The sequence below is a fragment of the Acomys russatus genome, chromosome 25, assembly GCF_903995435.1.
Source record: "Acomys russatus chromosome 25, mAcoRus1.1, whole genome shotgun sequence".
Lineage (NCBI taxonomy): Eukaryota > Metazoa > Chordata > Mammalia > Rodentia > Muridae > Acomys > Acomys russatus.
The window spans coordinates 7006857-7028486 of NC_067161.1; the positions used below are offsets into that span (position 1 = coordinate 7006857).

General features: G+C 43.2%; 1 protein-coding gene across 1 annotated transcript in view; it reads right to left on the reverse strand.

Annotated features, from left to right (window-relative positions):
• Positions 1 to 21630, reverse strand: part of Rbfox1 (RNA binding fox-1 homolog 1) — a 137883-nt gene that overhangs the window by 23968 nt on the left and 92285 nt on the right. The window contains exons 10-11 of the mRNA XM_051168095.1: positions 20243 to 20282; positions 8418 to 8482 (exon numbers count right to left, since the gene is read on the reverse strand). Coding sequence (XP_051024052.1) covers positions 8418 to 8482; positions 20243 to 20282 — 105 coding nt within the window. The remainder of the gene's footprint in view (positions 1 to 8417; positions 8483 to 20242; positions 20283 to 21630) is intronic.

Consider the following 21630-nt stretch of genomic DNA (forward strand, 5'->3'; position numbering starts at 1 on the left):
AGAAAGAATGTTTGGTTTAGCTTTTTGGACTCCTTGAAATCTATTCATCTGTCTAAACATCATGGGTTATTGTACAGAAAAACTAAGCTGAGATGGAAGGCCACAGAGCTAGCTAATTAAGAATCTCCTCAGCTCTCATCCACCAACATCCCATCCCCCAACAGTAAGCTGTTTCCCCTCCAACTATTTTGTATGTTAATTAAGTATGAAGTGCACTACAATTTTGAAGAGCACTGAATTCCAGAGGAATCCATCACTGTGACCTACACTGGGGAGAAAAATCATCAAGAGTCATTCGTTTCTGTCAGATGGGTTTTTTTTTTTTCATGAATTTCTGCATACAGATATAGAAAAACTTAGATGCCACGTGCCAAAAGGAGCCAGTTCAGAAAAAGCAGCCAAGCTGCACTCTCAGGTGTGTGGTCATAGCTTGCTTTGATAGACTGAGAAGGAGGAGCAGAGATGGGGAAAAAATCCTTCTCACCCAAAAGATAAGAGGGTTAGCATAGGAGCTAGTATCAGAAAAGGGAACAGAAAGACAAGGGCTTTAAATTTGTAATTTTAAGTGTGTGTGTGTGTGTGTGTGTGTGTGTGTGTGTGTGTGTGCAAGAACACAGGTCAAAATCACAGTAGTCTTAGCTTGGCTGGGAAGGAAGATCTAAAGATTTGACTGTGTCCCAGCATTGAGATTCCAAATGCTTGCCGCCATTCCTGGCTTTTACACACTCGCGGGGAACTTGAACTTGCGTCCTCATGTTTGTTCAGCGAGGACTTCTCCCAGCTTCAGGCGGAGCCATCTACAAACGTTTCACGAACTAGTATTCCACTTCAGGTGTGTTTCCTTCCACTCTGCTGGGTGACTGCCACCGAGAGAGTTCACCCTTTATTTGTGGTAGAAAGGATTCGCTCCGAGGCTGTGTGGGGTCTGTGTTCTCAGCACAGGTTTCTGACAGACCTCCAGGAATCCAAGGCTTCCTGAACATTCGTGGGAGGGCCCTGATAGCAGTACTTAAAAGATAGATTTCATTTGCTTTTTTGTGGCCCATCAAGTCAATGATCTGCAGCGCGAGAAGCATGTAATTAGGCCATGACACGACCCAAGGAGCTCTTATACCTTGCCTTGTCACCTGCAGAAGTGGCTCCCTGCATGGCTGTGACGGCCATGGTCTGCTGGGTTTGGAATGCCTTTAATCTCTCCCTGGTCCCTTGTTGGTCCAGTCTGAAGATTATTACAGGTCTATTTTTTTTTAAGTGCCTCAATTACATATTCACCCAATAGTGCATAACACTAGAGAAGCCATGGTAGGTTATGAGTAAAAGATAATTAGTTCTTGAGGCAAAACTTGGGCATATTTAAGGTGTGTGTGTGTGTGTGTGTGTGTGTGTGTGTGTGTGTGTGTGTGTGTGTGAATCGTCTCTAAGTTAAAAAATAAGAGAAAAATCAGAAAATAGATCCCTTTACAACATCAGTATTTCTCTTTGCCGTTCAGAGTTTGCCATCTCTGGACCCAAATTTCAAGCCCTTTCTGCTCCTTTCTTTACAGTTTCAGAATCATCTTAGCTGTTCTCAAATTAAATCAATGACAACTTCAAGGGTACATTGGGAGAAAACAGGATTAGCAAAGTTGTAACTTTTTTGGGGGGAACGTAGAATCCGAACAAATTTTAAAAAGCAGCAACGTGTGCACATGGTGTATTAAAGAATTTGCCTGACATTTGAGTCTTATATGATGGTATTCTCAGAAACACATTCCTTTTTCAATATCCTGGAATTATCTGTAACAATTAACTTCTTCTCTTCCTGAAGGACTTATGTGTCACCCAAAACAGTAACTCAATCTGTTACATAGTAAACTTTCAATGAAAAAGCAAAAAATAAACAGATATAAAAATAAGACAATACACACATATCTGTGTGTACACGAGCATGCCATATAGATATATAATTATATATATGTATATATGCTTTCTATATATGCTTTCAATATAGATGTTTAATAAAATCCTGAGTGTAGTTGCAGCAGTGGCACTGCTGAATGGATATAAATAAAGACAGTAGTGACTCATTCCTGCTACATTCCTATGATAAGGTGACAGCGCATCTTTTGTTTTAAAAAGAGCAAGAATTGCTCATCACAGTGACAGAAAATGACTGAAAACTAGAACCAGGAACAACGTCAGTAAGCTGCTATCACAGGTTGCAGAAAAGGCTCCTACTCTCTGCCACTTCCTACCTGACAGACAGGAATGACTTCAGGAGCTTTGTCTCACTGGGCCATGCCAGATGATGCTCTTGGCTCTATCCTAATCCCTCTTGAACTTTCACCCCAAGTCCTGCGTTGACCTGGGACCATCGTTCTTGCTTGGCATGACCACATTTTGTGACACCCTCTCCAGGTTTTCCCAAGAGTTTTCTCTCGAAAAGTAAAATGGAAGCCCCACCCCCACCTCCCCTACCCTCACCCCCCACAACTGTCAAGGTTGATGTTTTCAAGGCAGAGGACAAAAAGGGAAATTGGCTATAAAGTAACAAAAGAAGAAACAACCCATTGTTTTCTCTTGCTAGGAGAGGTACCTTTTAGCTTCCTGGCAGAAGGAACCATGGGCACAACCCACTAGTCCCCAAAGGGAGTAGATGGTCGGCCTCCATACCCCACTTTCCCAGCTCTCCTGGCTCAGGAAGGCAGTGGCTCTGTGAACTTGAGACCTCTCCTCACACATGTCCCTAAGAACAGGCATGGGCTTGCTTCTCATGTTCAGAATAGTTGGAATTCTTATTACATCTGGTTTGGAAAAGGAGAGTTGAGAAACCAGAAAATGCAGCCAGCCCCTCCTCTGGGCTGTCTGTGCTCATTAAACCCCCTACACAGTGTACACATTACACACTATATTTTAGTGCATGACTAGAAAAAAAGAGTCAAGTTCAGATGATACAATGATTTTTGTGAAATAGCCTTTTCTATAATAATAATAATAATAATAATAATAATAATAATAATAATAATAATAATAATAATTCCTGAAATGGTGAGCTTTTTATTCAGGATGCTCCTTTATTTTTTATGGTATCAACATTAATTTCCATATACATGTTTATCTCTCTCTCTCTCTCTCTCTCTCTCTCTCTCTCTCTCTCTCTCTCTGTATAATTGTATAAGGTATATATAAATTAGATAAAGATGCAAAGTAAATGGCTTATCTTTGTTTATTTGTCTATTTAGTTATTTTTGTTTTTCAAGACAGGGTTTCTCTGTACAGCCCAGGCTGTCCTGGAGCTTGTGTTGTGTTGTAGACCAGGCTGGCCTCAAACTCACAGAGATCTGCCTGCTTCTACCTCTCAAGTGTTGGGATTAAAGGCATATGCTACCACTGGCCGGCCATGACTTATCATTTTAAATGAAGCCATTTGCCTATTCTCATGGTGGTAATTTGGCAATCTTAAATCTGAATCCAGAAAAAAAAAAAACTCCGAGGCTAGACGGAGGGGTTGTGCTGCATAAACGGGAGTGGACTCAGACACCTCAGCTGCTTTAGTCGCCAGACTAAGGTTTTACCCAAGAAGTTAGTTCTTGTTTGTGGATTTGATCATGATGAAATGTTAGAGGAAGGAAACGTGGACTTTTGTTCCCTGGCCCTTGTTCTTTCCTTTCCACTCTGTCCTTCCCTCTGTCTTTCTTCTCTGTCCTCCCTCTCTGCTTTCTTTCCCTTCCACTCATGGCTCTAAGCATCCTCTCTTTCTCTTCACATCCATCCATCTCCCCATCTACATATGTTTTTATTTCTGCTTGCATCATCTATATAATTTTTAATGACACCAAAGGCATGCCTACTCATGCCTATTACACTCTAAGAAAGATACTAATCTAATCTTCAGCTTCAGAGTCCCTGGTCTGGATGGTGGTTAACACACACCATGATTGCTTGAACTCCGCAAATCCTGGCTTTCTTGTTCTGAGATTTCTCCCCAGACTCTCAGAAGTTGCCAATAAGTGTGTTAGATGACACCATTTTGCTTATGTTTATTTTAAGTTGAGGTATATGTGATTGTCAATATTAAACTTTCTTTTCTTATCACGTAAAAACAGTGAAACTTTAAGGACTCAGGAACCAAAGAAAGCTACATTGAAAGCAAAACCCTGTTGCTCGCACGTTAACTTAGCCTAAGAATGCCTATGTGGCCTGGTTCTGCACTCTGATGTCAACTCTCGCATTTGTAAATCTGTATTGCAAGTAAATATTTCATAGTTTCAGTTGAGTTTTAATAAGCACCTCCTACCCAGAATGTATCTGTACATAACTATTAATATTCCATTCTATCTATGTTCTAGAACACATCATTCTTGGTTATTTTAAAAAAATGCATTTTTATACTATAGCAACTCAAAGAAAACCCCATTATAGTAAAAATACTAGAAAACGTATTTCAGATAAAAATAAATTTCAACATAAACGGATTTCCTAAAAGTGTCAACTGGTGGGCACTAACTTTCCAATGAGCACATTCTTATCTACACACAACTTGATAGAAATCTTCCTTCTTGCATGATCCCTCAACTTTCAGTATTATATACTACCTTACTTTTCAAACTAATACTGTACTTTTTGACAAGAAAACCACATATTAGTCGGTATAAGAAATAGACCCTGGTACAACTGTGTTTACTGTTACACTTGACAGTAAGACATTTCATGCTTGGCTCTTTTCTAAGTGCTCTGTTTCTAGCTCCTGTCTTTCCTAACGTGGAGGGGCACTTTCATGCACCAATCCTTAGGGAATGTTAGAGTATCGGCAAGCAGACAAGCATGACCAGGCTTTGTCTTTCTAGGCAAAGTACTTCATCTATGCTCTATACACATCACATATCCCCCCACCCCCGCAACTACGAGTGGCATAATACATTGAACAGGGCATCTTCCTCTCTTCCCACCTCCCATTTGGACAGCCAAAAGATGCAACAAGGACCAAGCCATAAAACACAAAGAACCAAGAGCCAATCAGTAAAGAGAGACCTGCACCCCAGGCTTATTCCAAGCAAGCCATTCATGGAGCTAATGTGATGGACTTGTCCAACCCGGCACGTACCGCAGACACATCAGCAACACCGAGTAGCATGCAATGACCAGATGACCACAGGCCCCACCGCCATGCTCTGATTGGTTCAAGCTCAGAAAACAATTTCCTTGAGAGTCTGGACAGCTGGCTTCCATTACACCAAAGCAAGATTAACAAAATGAAGAATTGATCAGGTTGAGTGTTTACCGAATTCTTATAAGATGCCTGGGAAAGCTGTCCACCTAACCCTACTCAGTTGTCAGTGAGGCGGTGAGGTTTCCTACTTCATTTCAATCTTTGTGGCTTGGGAAAAGCTTGGCCAGCAGCAGATGGTCTTTGTTCAGAAGGTCAACACACAGAGACCCTCCAGCTGCTCTGAGGTTGTCAATATATGATCATTTAGCCAGAAGATGGTGGACAGGGAGCTGGAAGGTACCCATTAAAGACCTTCCCGGCAGTGCTGAGGTTACCTCTGTTCAATACTTCTTGAAGGGTTCCTGAATCTTTAATTGTATAAGGGTGTAATGTGTGTTGAGGAAAGTTAAAATCCTACCAGCGGGTAGGGGCCAGGGAGCCCTGCAGACTTGTTTCCACCTTGGAGAAGGCTGAAGAGTGAATCTCAGGGAAGGCTTGATATTGAGCTGCTTTTGATTAAGTTGATGACCTGTGACCCTTTCTCAAACATTCCCCACTCTGATGATTTTCCTTTGGAGTCTGAAAAGTTTTCTTTTGGTTTGGAAGTTTATCTCTTTGTCCTCCTGTCTCTCTTGAAGAGATGAGGAAGTAAGAGCTTGTTGCTACCGATGCTAATGACGGGATAGTATAAAAATACAACAATTCATCACTGCCCTAGATAGACTCTGTATCTTCTGTAGAGCCTCAATAGCTATCGTGATAACTCTCTATTTTCCTCTGACCATATTTAAATAAAGCCCCTTCTTGGTCTGCATTGATTAAAAAATAAAAAGTACCACAATTTAATAATGATAAATCAAACCAGAAATTCCATTTTAGAGATTGTTTTCTGGTAATTGACCTGTTACTGAGTTTACCTCAATGAATAATTCCATAGGTGATAAGTATTCTGCTCACAATAAAGTTAAATAGAGCCAGTAATGAATTTCCACAGCAACCAAGAGGACCTAATGTGCAAATATGTCTAATAAACAGCAAGAGGCCAATCCCGTGGAAACGAACATAGTTAGTGGGTTCCATCAGCTGCAACTGTTACTCTAAGCTGGGAATTGCCATTATTAAACATTTACCAGTCCAAAAACGAGGATAGTTTTTCTGTAGAATAAATCACCAATAAGAATTCTTAGTAATATTAAAATTGCAGGTTTTATACAGATATTTACATAGATGGTGTTTCACAATGCAGAGAGTTTTAACAGTCTCAGATGGATGCACGTGGAGATGGTGCACTTCCCCCAGTAACGCTAAGAGTAGTATTAAACATTGTTTGTTTCTGTCAAGTGTCTACATTAGTCTTATTGAAGAAGGCGATTTAAAGTCTATCTTTGTAATTAACCTTTTCTCAACTTGGGGCTAGATAACACTTATTCTTAGGAGAAGCAAGATAAACATTCAAAGAAATAAATCTGTTTAAGATTCTTATAATTATACAGCAGGCTAAAGTTACTATGATTATAATTACGTACAAAGTGGGCGTTTGAGAATTTAGCATCTAGAGATATTTTCATAAAAATAATTAAGGGCTGTAGCCGAGCCACATTACAATTGAGACTGTGTGGATCTTCGGTGCATGGAATTTAATAACATTTAAGCCTTTTCATTTGTAGAATGATCTCAAGTATTTCAAGATTGTCATCATTTTTATTAGCCTCTTTGACCCTCTCAATTGTCCTAATCCAGTGGCAGAGAACACTGAAGATAATAATTTACATGAAGCATTCTGTCTCTTGGCAAACTGGCTGATTGGGTAAATGGATAATTCATGTATTTACAAGTCTGTCTGGCCAGTGTCTTGGATTTCTTTGAAGATTTTCTACAATTTGGAAAACGTGTTATGAGTGCTCATGAGAAAATAGTGATAATTGCTGTGTGTAGCCAGACAGCAAGCCGCAGCTCATTTATGCCGAGTTTGTGTGTGGGGCTAAGTACGGCATCTTAAATTCAGGGATTTCTTTTTTGCTTTATTAAACTGCAGGGGAATTCTGCAGCTGCTGCATGCTAACAACCCTTCTTGTGAGAAATGGGATGAGGTGCAGGAAAAGGGCACCACAGCAAACCGGGAGGAACAGCATGGCCCCAAGCCAGGCTGGTGCCCAGTGTCTTCTGACAGTTCTCACTCATGGGCCACACCCCTCACCTGCTCGCTTACCTGTCTGACCCAGCATGCCTCAGCCACACATGCAAATCGTTACCATTATTATTTTTATTCATGAAACATCTCCTCAAATGAAAAAGAGTCATCAGGAAAATAAGCACCCTCCGGGACATTCACGCATGCAGAGCACCTAAACATTCACATTGATTCCTCAGAGAACAGAGCCAGGAAATCGCATTCAATATGGAAACACACGCATTTTGTTGTTTGGCTGGTTTACTGCCCCTCCCCCTTCCCCCCATCCCCCCCACCCCCACCAACCCCCAACAAGGCACCTACATAGAAATAGCTATAACTGTTTTTGGAAACATCATCACATCGCCAAAGCCTGGGGACCAAGGCATTCATACACATTCATTCGGAATTCTGCATTTCTCAAATACACTTCTGTACCTCCAGCAGCCAGTCTCCATGTGAGGTGTGCCGTGCAAATAAAAGTTGGCTTATGTTTGTAAGTTTGGGCACTGGGTACTGCTAAGATCAATGACTCCCCTTATGAAAGCCAGGTCAACTGCCCATTCCTTTATTTTGAATTCAATAGAGAAGAGGGGGGTTGTTTTCCTGGGTGCCATGTAGCAAAGGAAGTGAACCTGTAGGCTTATTACCGTCTCATTCTCTTCCTATGAGCTAGGTACATAGAAGGCCATGAGAAAGTTGTACCACAGTGTGTGTGTGTGTGTGTGTGTGTGTGTGCGTGCGCGCGCGCACGCGCTTGCTTGCTTTCATGTGCAAGATGCATAGTTATAGGAATAAAGAGATCTGAAAAACAGCTATCCAGGGACAAAGCAGATTTTCTTAGCATTACATCAGACAGGGTGAGGAGCTCACAATGAGCAAAGCCTAAGCACCCATCTTGGTTCCAAGTAGCCTGTTGCTTCACCATGGGACGTAACTTGTAGGGGTTTCCTCCTCAGTAGTCATGCACTTTTCTTTTTCAAGCAAGATCAAATAAGAATAAGAATCTCCTGTCCCCACCGGCTGTCTTCAAGCCATCTAGAAAAGGAAGCCTCTTACCTGTCACTGTAGGCAGCGGCAGTGGCAGGGGTGGGCTGGGCGTAGCGGTATGCAGCATAACCACCCTAAAACACAAGGAAAGATGAGGCTTAGGAACACAGAACCCAGTTCAGCGACACCCAGCGGGGAGGAGCCCACAGCAGAACAGCAGGTACCCAAGTTCCACCCATCCAAGGCTGAGGTTAATGAAAGCTTAGTATCAGAGCAGAAGTAGAAAAGTACTGAAGAGAGAATAGGTTGAACACCAGGCCTGGCTGTGTGTTAAAGGTTAGAAACCCTGAGCACATCTTCCGAAGGCAGAACCCCAGGGCCCTTTGGAAGAAACGCACCTAAGTGTTAATGGCAGTGTCCTGGGGGTGAGGAGTGAATATTCTTCCGACTTTACTGAACTTTCCAGGTTTTCAGAAATGACTATGCTTCAGCATAACTTACCAAATATTAACTTAAATTTTATTAAGTGACCTTCGATTATTTCTTTATAAAAAGTAAATACTCTTCTGCCTGATATTAATTTTGAAACCAGAGGAGTAATTTTGTGTGTGCGCGCGTGTGTGTGTGCGTGTATGTGTGTGTGTGTGTGTGAGTGTGTGTATGTGGTCATTTAATCACTGATGTTTTATAGAAGGCTTTATTAAGATTCCATAATTATTACAAAAGTTAATAATTGTCAAAAATTCTGTCATTTCAGCTGAAAATATCACACTGCTACAAGCCACTGCTACAGGTCACACATATCCCTCACGTGCATTCAGATATGGGATTTGGATTAAAAGAGGGGAATATGATAAAGCCTTCCAATTTGTAAATAAAAGCATTATGAGAAAAAAATCTGAAAAGGAAAATAATTAACATTTAGTTCTGTGTCCCAGTAATGGCCATTGTTCAATTAAGCAAAGAGGAAGAGCAAATGGGCTTATTGAAAAGGAATTGTGTGCAGTGGAGCATTGATTATCAAACTGAGAAAATAACGGCTTCTTGCTCAACAGACCAGGGCAATATGTCAGCTACCACCAAATGATCTCAGCATAATTAACAAACTGGATCAGCAGGGCCTTACTCAGGCTCTAATGAGAAGGCACAGTACTGCAGTCCTCCAAGGGATGGAGTCTCCGCTTCGGTGTGAGGGGCAAACTCAGGGCAGAGGGCTGAGTTAGAGGGCTGACAACAGCAAAATGCCCAATGGCAGGGGGGCAAAGTTGGCAAGTGTCATCCATGTGGCCTTATACACAGGGATGAAGCGAGGCTGCAAAAGTAACTTTAAACATGCAGGAAACAACTCTCAATAGTTTCTTCCAATGTCCCTTCCTGCAGTCCTCTACCCTGTACATGATAGCTCAAAAGAGCCAGTTTTTCTATGAGGAAATTTGTTCTTTGGATCAGCCTTAGTAAAGACACACCCAAGACATCTTGGTGGATAATCGCCAAGAAAACAGAGCCAGGAGTTTTTGTGTCAGCTTTCCTTAAGGAAAAAAAAATGTGTAATCTAAAACAAAAAAGGTCTTAGCCAGACACCACCTGGTGCTCCAAACACCGAGTTCTCTAATGAGGAATGGGGGAACTCATTAAAAGTGCTGAAGAGTCATAAAAACAAAGCAGGTGTCAGAGCTGCACGGAACTCCAGAGGAGGGATGATGGGCCAAGGAGAAATCAGGTCACCAGTTTTCTAGAGTTGTTCTTTTAATCTACTTGACTATTTTTCTTGGCTTTCATGAACTATCAGAATGATATAAGTATGTGAGTCTGTGCATTGAATTTAATGAGGTAGGAAGGTGTTAGAATTGCTTGGCCAATGGCTATGAGGCATTAGCAGCAATTGGATGGTATGTGCATGTGGCGGTGGTGGTGGTGGTGGTAGTGTGTGTGTGTGTGTGTGTGTGTGTGTGTGTGTGTGTGTGTGTGTGTGTGTCTGCCTGTCTGTCTCTTTGTCCACAGCAATACATAACTAAACAAACAAACAAACAAGAAGCAAACAAAGCTATTTGTTCTGACTTCTAAATAAATTCTAAATAGTGACATGGATTCTGTTGCCAGCAATGTCTCCTTTGCAAACTCTTGCGACTCAGATTACACACTGTTCTCTCACCATCTGCGAAGGATCTGCCATGACAGTGAGCAGGAAGTGGACAGTGGGAAGACAAGGGCAAACAGAGGTCACCTAGCTTCCCTGCCTTTATCCCGGGAATGGAAGTGCAGCTATGCAAACCTGCACTGTCTTTAAACAAACACAAACAAACAAACAAACCTGTTTTTCTTTTTTTTTTTTTTTAAATTCTATTTGTGAGATTTCCAACAATCCAGTCTCCACCCCTTGAGGTACACAGAGGAGTGGGCTGGGCTTTCTGCGTGTTAGGCAAGCCCTTATCAACTGTTCTGTATCCCTAGCCAAGTTTATGTTTCAGTTTTTATTTATTTGTATCTGTGTAGATGTATGACACCTGTGTGAATGTGCCTACAGAGGTCAGAAGAGGACATTGGAGCCCCTGGCTGTGTAGTTAAACATGGTTGGGGGTACCCAAGGACAGGGCTGAGAACTAACACTGGCCCTCCTATGAGCAGCAAGCCCTTGTAACTGCAGAGTGGTCTCTCCAGCTTCCACCAAGTATTCCTCAGACTCAGTATCCTACTCTGCTGCCATCTTTAGAGTGAGTGAAGTGGTTTTGACCTTGATAACATGATGATGACAACAATGTCCTCCCTGCGGCTTGTCCACCACGGTGGCCAAATGTCTTAGGCATTTTCTTAACACTTGAAATGTGGGCAATGCAATTAATTGACATTTCAATTTTACTTATCTTTCATTGATTTGATTTAATTTTACTTTATTATTTCTATTGTAGGTACTAGGATCTGGTAAATGCTGATACGATGCTCTACCATTAAACTATTTCCCAAGTGTTTCTTAAAAACAAAACAAACCTTTCTTCTTTTTATTTTGAGACGGAGTCTTATAAAGTTGGCCTTGAGCTGATGATGTAGGTCAAACAAATTTTGAACTTGTGACCCTCCTGTCTCCATTTCTCAAACACTGGGATTACAGTTACACCAGACTGACTAAGAGTACATCAATTTGTGTTATATGTGTGTTTGTGTGTGTGCACATATGAGAGAGTTCATGTGTTTAGGGGCCAGAGGACAACCTCCTTAGGCACTGTTCTCTTTCTCTCCTTCCTTCTTTCCTTCTTTCCTCCCTTTCTCTTTCTGTCTCTCTCTGTGCTGGGTCTCTCATTACTCTACGACTTGTCAAGCAAGCCCTATAGATCCTACTGCTACCTTTCCAGCTCTGGGATTAGAAAGAGACGCCTCTGTGCTCGCGTTTAAAAACCAAATGAACAAGCAAAAGAAAACAGAAAAACCCTTAGTTCTGAAGATCCATCTTAGGTTTTTCTGCTTGCAAAGCAAGCACTTTACCAAAGGAGCCCCCCTCCCCTACGGTTCCCAGTTAATTTTATTTAAATGTAAGCATCCACCAGGCTGCTGGCTATAGTGTTGGTCCCTGCAATATGTGATAATGGGGTGAAAAGGATTTGGTGGCTTGATCACGCCACCGCTCTGCACTATACATTGTCCTTTCCTAGCTCTCTTCTGCATGAAATTCATATTACAGCAACGGTGGGACTGTGCGTCGAGGCAGTGTATGTGCACACACTGTAAAATGGCCCACAGATACAAACTGCTTTAATTTGCTTTTCTAAAAGGTGACTCAGATGAGCTGTGTTGCTCTGTGCTCCACAGCTTGTTGAGCAGAGCCACAGCTTCTGCGTTATTTTGTGCTGATGTCTGAAGAATGAAATCTGCCTCCTGTTTGAGGTCAACAGACCCAGGTCTTGTCGAACCTGGTGCCTCCAGACCCCACTAACGAAAATAATGTCACAGAAAAGGAGACATTTTCTTTCTCCAAATCAAAGGAGAAAAAATAGGTATCACACAGTTGTATCTATTCTATTCATAAAAAGATTTGTGTGTGTGTGTGTGTGTGTGTGTGTGTGTGTGTGTGTGTATGTGTGTATGTGTGTGCGCGCTTTACTGGAGAATGAACCAAGGGCTTTGTGCACAGCAGACAGGTACTCTATCACTGACCTACAACCCAAGCCTTCTTTCTGGCTTCAGGTTTTGAGACAGGATCTCATTAACTGACCAAGCCTATACTAGCCTTGAACTTGCAATCCTCCTGTAGCTGACTCTCAAGTGCTGGGATGGCAGGGCAGTGCCATTGGGCCATCTGTGCTATCACCTCTCACTTTGCATAGCAGTTTTAATGTCAGCTGTAGACCACATTTTAAGACTTTTTGCCAGTGGTGGATGGATGTATTGACTTTTGTTTTTTTTTAACTTCCTACAGATTTATTCCTTTGGTGTTTCTTTAACAGTGAGGAGCAGGGTTAACAAGTGGAATAAAAATTTTCTGGCTACCTACAGTGAAAGCAGGGACATGACAGGAGACATTAGATATGCAGAGTCTCACGGAGCGAGGCATGAGAGGTTGCTGATTTAAAGATTCTACTGTATTCTAAGAACATACCAGAGATTAGAGAAATCCTATTCTAAAAAAGCTATAATCCCCCACATACTTTGTGGCCTGTGTGTGTGTGTGTGTGTGTGTGTGTGTGTGTGTGTGTGTGTGTGTGTACACATGTGCCATGGCTTGAGTGTGGGTGTCCCCTTGCATGTTGGCCCTTGCCTTGCCCTTTGCTGTTTCTTACAATGCACAGGAGCCTGGTTGGCCTGTGGGCTTCCTAGAATCTTCGCCTCACGTCTCCCTGTAGCAGTGATGAAACAGACAAGGGGTGCTATATCTCGCTCTACCTGGTTTCTTTGGTTCTCACATTTGTACACCAAGGGCTTCACCTGCTAAGCAGTCTTCATAATCCGAAAATTCTTTCTTTCTGGTAAATTTATATCAAGTCTAGATACATTTTAAGGCAGGATTTTATCATCGTTGTTATTGTTAATCATTATTTCTGGATTTGTTGTGTGTGTATACATGTAGTGAGTGTGGGGGGGCATGTTGTGTGGTGTGGTGTGCACACATACCACAGTTTATATGTAGGGGTCAGATGACAACTTTCAGGAGTCACTTCTTTCCTTCTACCTGGGTTTCTGTGCGTCAAATTCAAGGAAGCCACCAGGCCCTAGCAGCTAACACTTTTACCCAGGCATCCAACTTCCTGGCCCATTAAAAAGACACTTTTTTGATTGTTTAAATTTTGTGACTCAAAAAATGAAAAGCCACATTCGACCTCTAACATGGCAAACTCATGATCTATCCGCGTCTACAAATACAATGCTGATATTTGGAAGAATATGTCCCAACCCCACTGCGGACGTATCAGAAGGCAGCAAAGATAAATCTGCATTAAAACTGGAAAATTCAGTCAAGGCTGCATAGCTCTAGATTAGAGACCATTTGCCCTCCCGAGAATTGTCTTGTTAGTCAGGATTTCAGAACAAACCCACAACCACAGTGATGAGGGCTTTCCGTCAGTCAGAAATTCATACCTGTAGCAATTTATTGCCATACACTGGCTCCTGATACACTACTCTATAAGGAAACAGAGATGTAATGTTTTCAATGCAAAAAAAAAAAAATGAAATAAATAAAAGAAAGTGCACAAGTCAGACAGCAACCCTGGAGCGATTCATTTACAAGTTTGCTTCTCTTATAGCTCAGTATTGAGAGCGACCTGCCAAACCAAAGGCGGGGGGGTCAGTTACAATGTAGGTGAACATGGAGCTAGCTCAAACTGCATGCTCTGCATTTGGGAGACACCGATGCTCACTTTTAAGAAGACGAAAGGATATCTTCATGGCTTCTCACCTTTTACTCGACACCCCTACAGTTTCGGTATTATGGATCTCTCTTTATCTCGTGGTTGGAATTTTCTGGGCTTACCTGAGGATCTGGTTTTTATGCCAATGACTTCGGAGGCTAACATAACTGCGCAGCAACAACCCAACCGAGACAACAGCTTTTAGCCCTTTCTGCTCACACAGCAAAATGGCATCTCACAATGGCAGTGATCACACTGAGGGCTTGCGTGGTATTTATAAGAGCCTTGGCTAGTGAATCTGTGGGTGCACATAAGACAGCCATGGGAGGTGCACACACCCTTTATATGCTTAACTCAGATCTCAGCTCGGCATTGTGAGCCGCTGGGAAACGAGAGAGTTGCTTCTGGAGCTATTTCACATGGGCCGCTGGAGGTGGAAAGAGAAATAAGTCTCTGCCTTGACATTTAGGGACCTACCCTATTGGTCTGTGTATACACTTTTAAAAGTCACTTGGCTTTCCTTCTTTTTAATTGCACTTTAAGTGCACGGAGCTGCACTTATCCATGTTTATTTAAATTCCCTCTCACTGTCTTCTCTTTCTCTCGCTCTCCTCCCCTGTTTCTCTTTTCTCTCCCCACTTCTTACCTTTCTTCCTAGTTTTCATCGTTCATTTGAATGTTTCAGATATGGATATTACTGTCTAATGGTCTGCTCACCCCTTTAGGGTTGAGCTAGCCTCTTCTTCTTTATCTTATTTTTGTTCTGTCTTTGAGTGTGTGAATGGATGTTTCTTGGGCAGCTCCAGAGGCCAGAATTCTAATACCTGGCTTGTTACATGGTTTCCAGGGCTGGACTCTGATCCTTAGGATGGAGCAGCAAATGTAAAGCCATCTCTTCAGGCTCATTCCCTCATAACCTCTATATTATCTTCTCTTTCTCTTCCCTGCCTTTCTCTTCCTGAATTCCACCATTTTAAATGGATCTCATGTCCAGTGCTTAAGGGTTGAACTCTGTCTTCAGACCACGTGGGCTTAAGCCTTGGTGTTAAGGAAGATTTTGGAATAAATTATTTCATCATTTTTTGGTGGGGGCTGGGAGCGATTCCTCTTGTGAAGAAAATGGTGTGGTAAAGTTCCTGCCTCATGGGCTGTGGTGAGGAGGAGATGCTGTGGTAAAGATTGGATGATAAATATCCTCTCCTAGCTCAGCCTCCTAGAGTCTGAAGATGGCTAGTCTAACACTGATCCCCACCTGGACCCTTTTATCATAAAGTCTTGGGAAGGATAGGCTTGGTGTTGAAGGTTGGGGTGGGGGATGCCTCCTATCTGTGTTCCAGGCTCTCTTCTCCTATTCCCAAGCTCACTCAGCATGGAGCGCACCTACTTACTGGCGGAACTAAGAAGTAGTTTTGTTGACACAGAGTACCGCCCAGAAGCTCCAATAAAAGGGAATGTGAGCTTTACATGTTGGGGGCGGGGCTCAGCCTTGCTCCTCCTCTTCAGAAACTTAAGAGTCCTCTTAATAAAGACCAGGCAGTGCTCGTCCTGTCTGTGCATTCTGTCTTCCTCCTCCCCGCTTTATCCTCTCGCCTAGTTTACTGCTGTCTTACCCCAGTTTCCAGCAAGCATTCGCTACATTCCCATTGACCTACTGTAACCCTGCCCTGTCTTTTTGTTCATTTTCCATCATCATCCTTGATCAGATGCCCGTCTTCTTTTACTCCCTGCAAATGTCAGCTGGTACTTATTGTCTACGTTGGGGTCAGTGTCCAGCTTTGTGATGTCTACAGCTTCCCCTGCGAACAGAAGACCCAGCTCTGTAGGTCCAGGGAAGTCTACTTCCACAACTTTCAATTAATACTGCTCTTACTGTTCTTTCATTATTATCAAATTTGACACATTTTTTTTTAATTAAAATGAGTGTGGTGGTTAATTAATTATCAGCTTGGCAGCGTCTAGCTTTGCCTAGGAAGCAAAACTCTGGCGATGTCTGGCAGGGAGTTTCTTTGCAGGGCTAATTGAAGTCTGAATGGCCACCCGTCCATGGGCAGAGGTCTCAGGCTGCATGAATAAAGACAGTGGAGTGAGCACTAGCATGCATTTCCATCTGCCTCCTGACTGTGGATGCCATGTGACCAGCTGCCTCAAGCTCCTACCACCTTGACTTACAGTCATGACTGAGTGTACCCTCAAACCTGGTCGCAAATAAGCCTCTCTTCCTTAAATCCATTTTGTCTGTAAGAAATTTAACTAATAAGTTTATTCCAATACTTTTCACTAAGATACACGTTAACTTTCAGACTTTGTATGCTATTTACAAAAATGGAATGCCTATCTTTTGAAATAGAAGTGTGTGTTATAGCCCCCTCGGGAGGAGGGCTTCAGTGATAATCCTGCCAATCCCTTGTTCCGACTCTGATAAGTTGCTGTCTGCATGGTACACAAGTTTATCCCAGAGCCTACATCCTGGCATGGCACCACCCCTGGATAGGAGGGATACACTTTTCATAGCTTTTCCTGAGCATGTGGTCCATGGCTCTTCCTGACAAAACTGTTCTCTATGGCGACTTCCAGGCATCTGTGATCATTTTCTCTCTTCCCTCAACCTTCTCCGCTCTAAAAACTTTAAGGCGATCATTGAAGGGAGGAGCCAGTGGCTTGCCTGTAATGAGGGGCGGGGTGTCGGTCTGGAAGGTTTTTCCAATCCTTGGTGCTATGGCAGTACTAAAAGGTCGGAGAAATGCTTAAGAGATTCAACTTTGGTGACAGGGGAGCGAGACCTTGGTGGACAATGTCAAAAGGAGGGAGGCAGCAGGGTGCATACAGGGAGTAGGGCAGTGGCTTTGGGGAGCTCTCTACTGTGATAGCGGTTGACCCTCTCTGATGGGCTGCAGGGTGGGGGAGGGACTGAGCAGGAAGGATATGCCTTGATCAGATGGAACCAAATCAGTGGCTTGTTGCCTTTACCTAATGGATTATAGAGAATCAACTGGAGACAGATCCAGCTTAACGCATCCTGGAACCCTGAAACTATTTGTTGTATTAATAAACCGTTCTTTAAATGCGTCAGAATCTGGAAATGACTTTCAAGAAATCTCTACAGCCAGCATGACTTTAAACGTGTGGTCCTGAAGGAGTCTCTACTACTCAGTCTGCAGACCAATACCTCTGTGGGTCAGAAGCACAATTGGCATCACATTCAGGTGATGCTTTCAGTGCGGCTCAGCTTTGCTCTGTGAATTCCAGAGTGTAGGCAATAATTCACGCCACTTACTTCCTTTGAAGTCAGAGCTGCCCATGTTCCTCCTGCTCTGCTGCTGAGGCGGAAGGTCCCAAGCTGTAGTCCACTCCTATGACACAGGGACACACCTCTCAGCAGCACCGTGCCACGGTGCTCTGTGTGAGCCCAGAGGACAACCGCTGAGTGACTGAGAGGCCAACTAACCTAGTACCTCAGCAGGGTTACCTCATCACTTGGAACAAACACTGAAGTCACATTCCATTGGTTGGAATGGAAGGAAAAAGTAGTATCGGCAGTTTGCAAGACGTGTCACCAGGCAGTAGGACCTGATCTTTGCCGCAATCTTCGTATTTGTAACTTTGGGGGCTGTTCCACTCAGCACAGGGAACTTGAATTTCTGGGTTACAAAGGCTTCTAAATGTACCCCAAGGACACAGGAAGCCTCTTCCTGCAGGACTACTGATGCTCCTGTGTGAGCTTCAGTGAGCTCAGGCAGTTGCATGCCCACTCTCTGAGCTACTTTGTTTGCTCTCACATGCTCTGTGGGCTCCTGATGTAGCCCTTAGGACCCCAGAATACACAGTGTACAGTGCTAAAATCAGTCCTTTCCTCCCCTCCCTCTCTTTGTCTCTCTCTGTGTGTATATGTGTGTACAAATGCACACATATTGGAGGTGTGCACACAGATATGCAGAGGCCCGAGGTTGACAGCAGGTATCATTTTCAACTGAACCTCTGCCTTACTTTGTGAGATGGGGGTCCCTTACTGAACCTGGATCTCACTAGCTCACTGGGCTGGGTGTCTGCAAAATCCTGGGGTTCCTCCCTTTTTTGCTAGCCCAGTTCTGGAATAACAGGCATGCACTGAGAAGTCTGGACATGTATGTTGGGGCTGGGACTCTGGACTCTGTTTTCAATTTTGCATGGCAATCACGTTCCTGACTGAACTATCTCTCCCCAGCCCTGTTTCCTGTTGTTGTAGCATCCTTGGCCCTACCTAATACTTTCTTCATGCTACATAAGAATCCACAAGGCCAGACAAAAGATAATACATTTGAAATATGCATGGGAAAGCACAATTAATAAATTATTTTACATATGAGAAACTGAGGCACAGAGAGGTGGCTACCCAATAACGGACAGGTAATTGCACTGCTTTTATTTTTAACTAGGGACTCTCATATTTCTTTTTTCTTGAACAGATGTTAATAGAGTCTGTTTTATTTCCACTGGATTTTATCTCTTAAGTATATCCTCTGACCTCCCAGATTCAGTGAGGATAGGTTCATTTGCATAATCCACACCAGGCCACAAGGAGGCTGTGGCTATGGACCTGCTCTTTGAATTCATTTTACACCTGAGGGTAGGACCAGGTTCTGCCCACCTCATACTTGAAATAGCATGAATTCAAATTCTGGGGAAAAGGGCACAGATGGGGCAGCTTAAGTGTTGTAACAGAGGGAAGTCAGTTGTTCTCGGGATAAATGAATAACATGTTCATTCATGCTAGTCTAAGCAAGAGGGCAAAACTGTACTAACCGGAAGATGACAACAAGTGTCTTGGATGTGATCAGAAGGAAACTAAGACCACCACTAATGGAGATTATTACCTTGCTGCAAAACTGCAGCACTGTAAGATTCAAAAGGGATGAAATAAAATAACCAGCTATTTTCTGATAAATAGCAACAATTTGTGCAGATACATCGTTTGATTTTTCTTATATGAAAAACAAGTAAGACTGTTTAATCATGCTCATTCATTAATGGTAAATCTGTGTGTGTGTGTGTGTGTGTGTGTGTGTGTGTGTGTGAGAGAGAGAGAGAGAGACAGAGAGAGACAGAGACAGAGACACAGAGAAACAGAGAGACAGAGAGACAGAGAGAAATAAACAAAGAGAGAGAAAGAGACAGAAACAGAGAGAGAGACAGACAGAGAGACAGACAGAAACACACAGCGAGAGACAGACAGACAGAGAGAGAGAGGGAGAGGGAGAGAGAGAGACAGAGACAGAGAGAGACACACAGAGAAAGAGAAACATACACACAGACAGCGAGAGACAGAGACAGAGACAGGGGCGGGGGAGAGGGAGAGAGAGAGAGAGATTTTGGAAATGGATTGCTCTACTGCCTGCTTAGTTTATTCCAAGCAATTTTCACCACGCCAGTGTTGCCTCATGATGTGGCACACCCTCCTAAGGAGGAGTTTCATGAAATGGGACAAATCAGCAAATAGTTCTAGATCTGTTTGGAGAGATGGAGACAGTGAGAGGTTAGAGAGGAGGGCCTAACATTCCAGGCCTTACACATTGTGGTGGCAGAATTAGATGTTTATTGCTGTGTTCAGAGAAAAGGGAGAAATGGAATATCCTAGCCTGTCGATAAATAATTACTTTTATAATGAAAGCATAAAAAACTATCAGCCATGAAAACACCTTTCGCTTCTCTGCAGCTGGTAACTACAGCTGTTGTTCCGCATATCAAACTTAAAGTGCACAGAGCATATTGAGAGCTTTAGAGAGAACGTCACTGTGGGTGGGGTTTCCAATTTGGCATGAGAGAAAAACCACCTTTTTAAATGGGTGCAGTTGTGTTCGTGGCTTCCAAAGCTGACCAGGTGCGAGTCATTAATTCCCCTCAAAGAGCAAATCACGTGTCCTTTGAGCTCATGACCGGCAGCCCTTCCACCTTGAAAGACATGGTGGGGATTCCCTTTTGACCCAGAAGAGGTAATTTGTCCCTACTGACTTTAGAGCAACCTTGTATAAAGAATGACTCCTGGAGGTAAGGAGGACAGCATGCACGTTAATGAATACTTACATAAATGTCTGCACCATAAAATCCATCCTGGTAAACAACACTGTAAAGGTGCACACACAAAGAGAAACATTCAGATTAGTGCAATTCCCCATGCAGACGCACCAACCCCGCACAGGCCAGGTTAGTCTGGTCTCATGATCCGAAACACAGGAACTGAAGAGAGTTTCAAACTGATTAAGGAGGTTGGAGACAACGGCTGCCCATCAAATTGGGAACTTTGGGCTGGGTTCCATGGAGGCTGGGTTTCATTGTGGACCAGAGTCAGGGCGTTTTTGCTTGGGCACCAAACCAATCTTCCCACTCTTGGACTGGGGTGCATTGCGTGGCTTGGACACACAGAGAGGGCTGTGTGTATTTTCAAGTAGCTTGCACAGACTTGAGCATCTATCTTAACAATATTAAAAGTTTGGAACGAAACCACAGTTGCCCTCCCTCGCCGAACACAAAACACAGCGTCTGTTTAAGAGTGGCCTTGCAAGGGGAGAGCCTAGGAGCAGTTCACCTTCATGGTGGGATAGAGCTGAAGGGCCTCAGGGGACACTCGTGTAACACAGGTGGGTTTAGGCACTTTCTTTTGTAATTCTTTCATAATGTAGTATTACCCGTGCTGGGTCTGTGAGACTTTTATTGTCAGTGTAGCAGAAACTCTGTTAGTGTACGGTTGTGTAAAGATGTGCAGATATGCATGGTTGCGAAATACGTGTGCTTTTCACATGTACAAATGTATGCGAGTGCCTGTATGTGTTTGTATGCTCCAAGCCCTTAAGTATTAATGAGTGTGTAGTGGGGAGGGCTTAGTTGTGTATATGTTTAAAAGTATTCAGATAAGTCATACTGAAACTAAGGCAATGTTCCATGTTGTGACCAAATAAACATAATTTGGAGGAAGCTCTGCACCCCCAAAAGAAGCCATGTCTAGGGGGCAAAGAATGGTCTTGTTCTCTAGTGTCTTGGAGTACCAAGGAAAAGAAGCCCGATGCTATGTCATCAAAAAACTCCGTTCTATTTCTTAAGTATCTGAGTGGGTCACAGAGGCCATGTGCACCCTGGTCACATGGCAGGCTTCTGCAAGAACAGCAGACATCCTGAGTGTAAAGTGCTGTACATCGAAACTGCTTTTTGCAGAGGATGGGAGTTGTCAGCAACCTCCCTTAAGCATCGTCCCATGAAGTCTCTGGATGATTCATGATGCTGGCAGCGGACCAGGGAATCCATTGTTGAGTCGAGCCAGGGCTCTGATAGAAGCGCAGCTTTCAGGAGCAGAATGGGCATGCAGAAGAGCCAAGCATCTTAAGCCAAGGGAAAGGGCATCTCACCACCTAAGCACACACTCACACACAGTAGAGACGCGGCTTGCTGGAGAACACAGCGGTACACTTCAGAGTTGA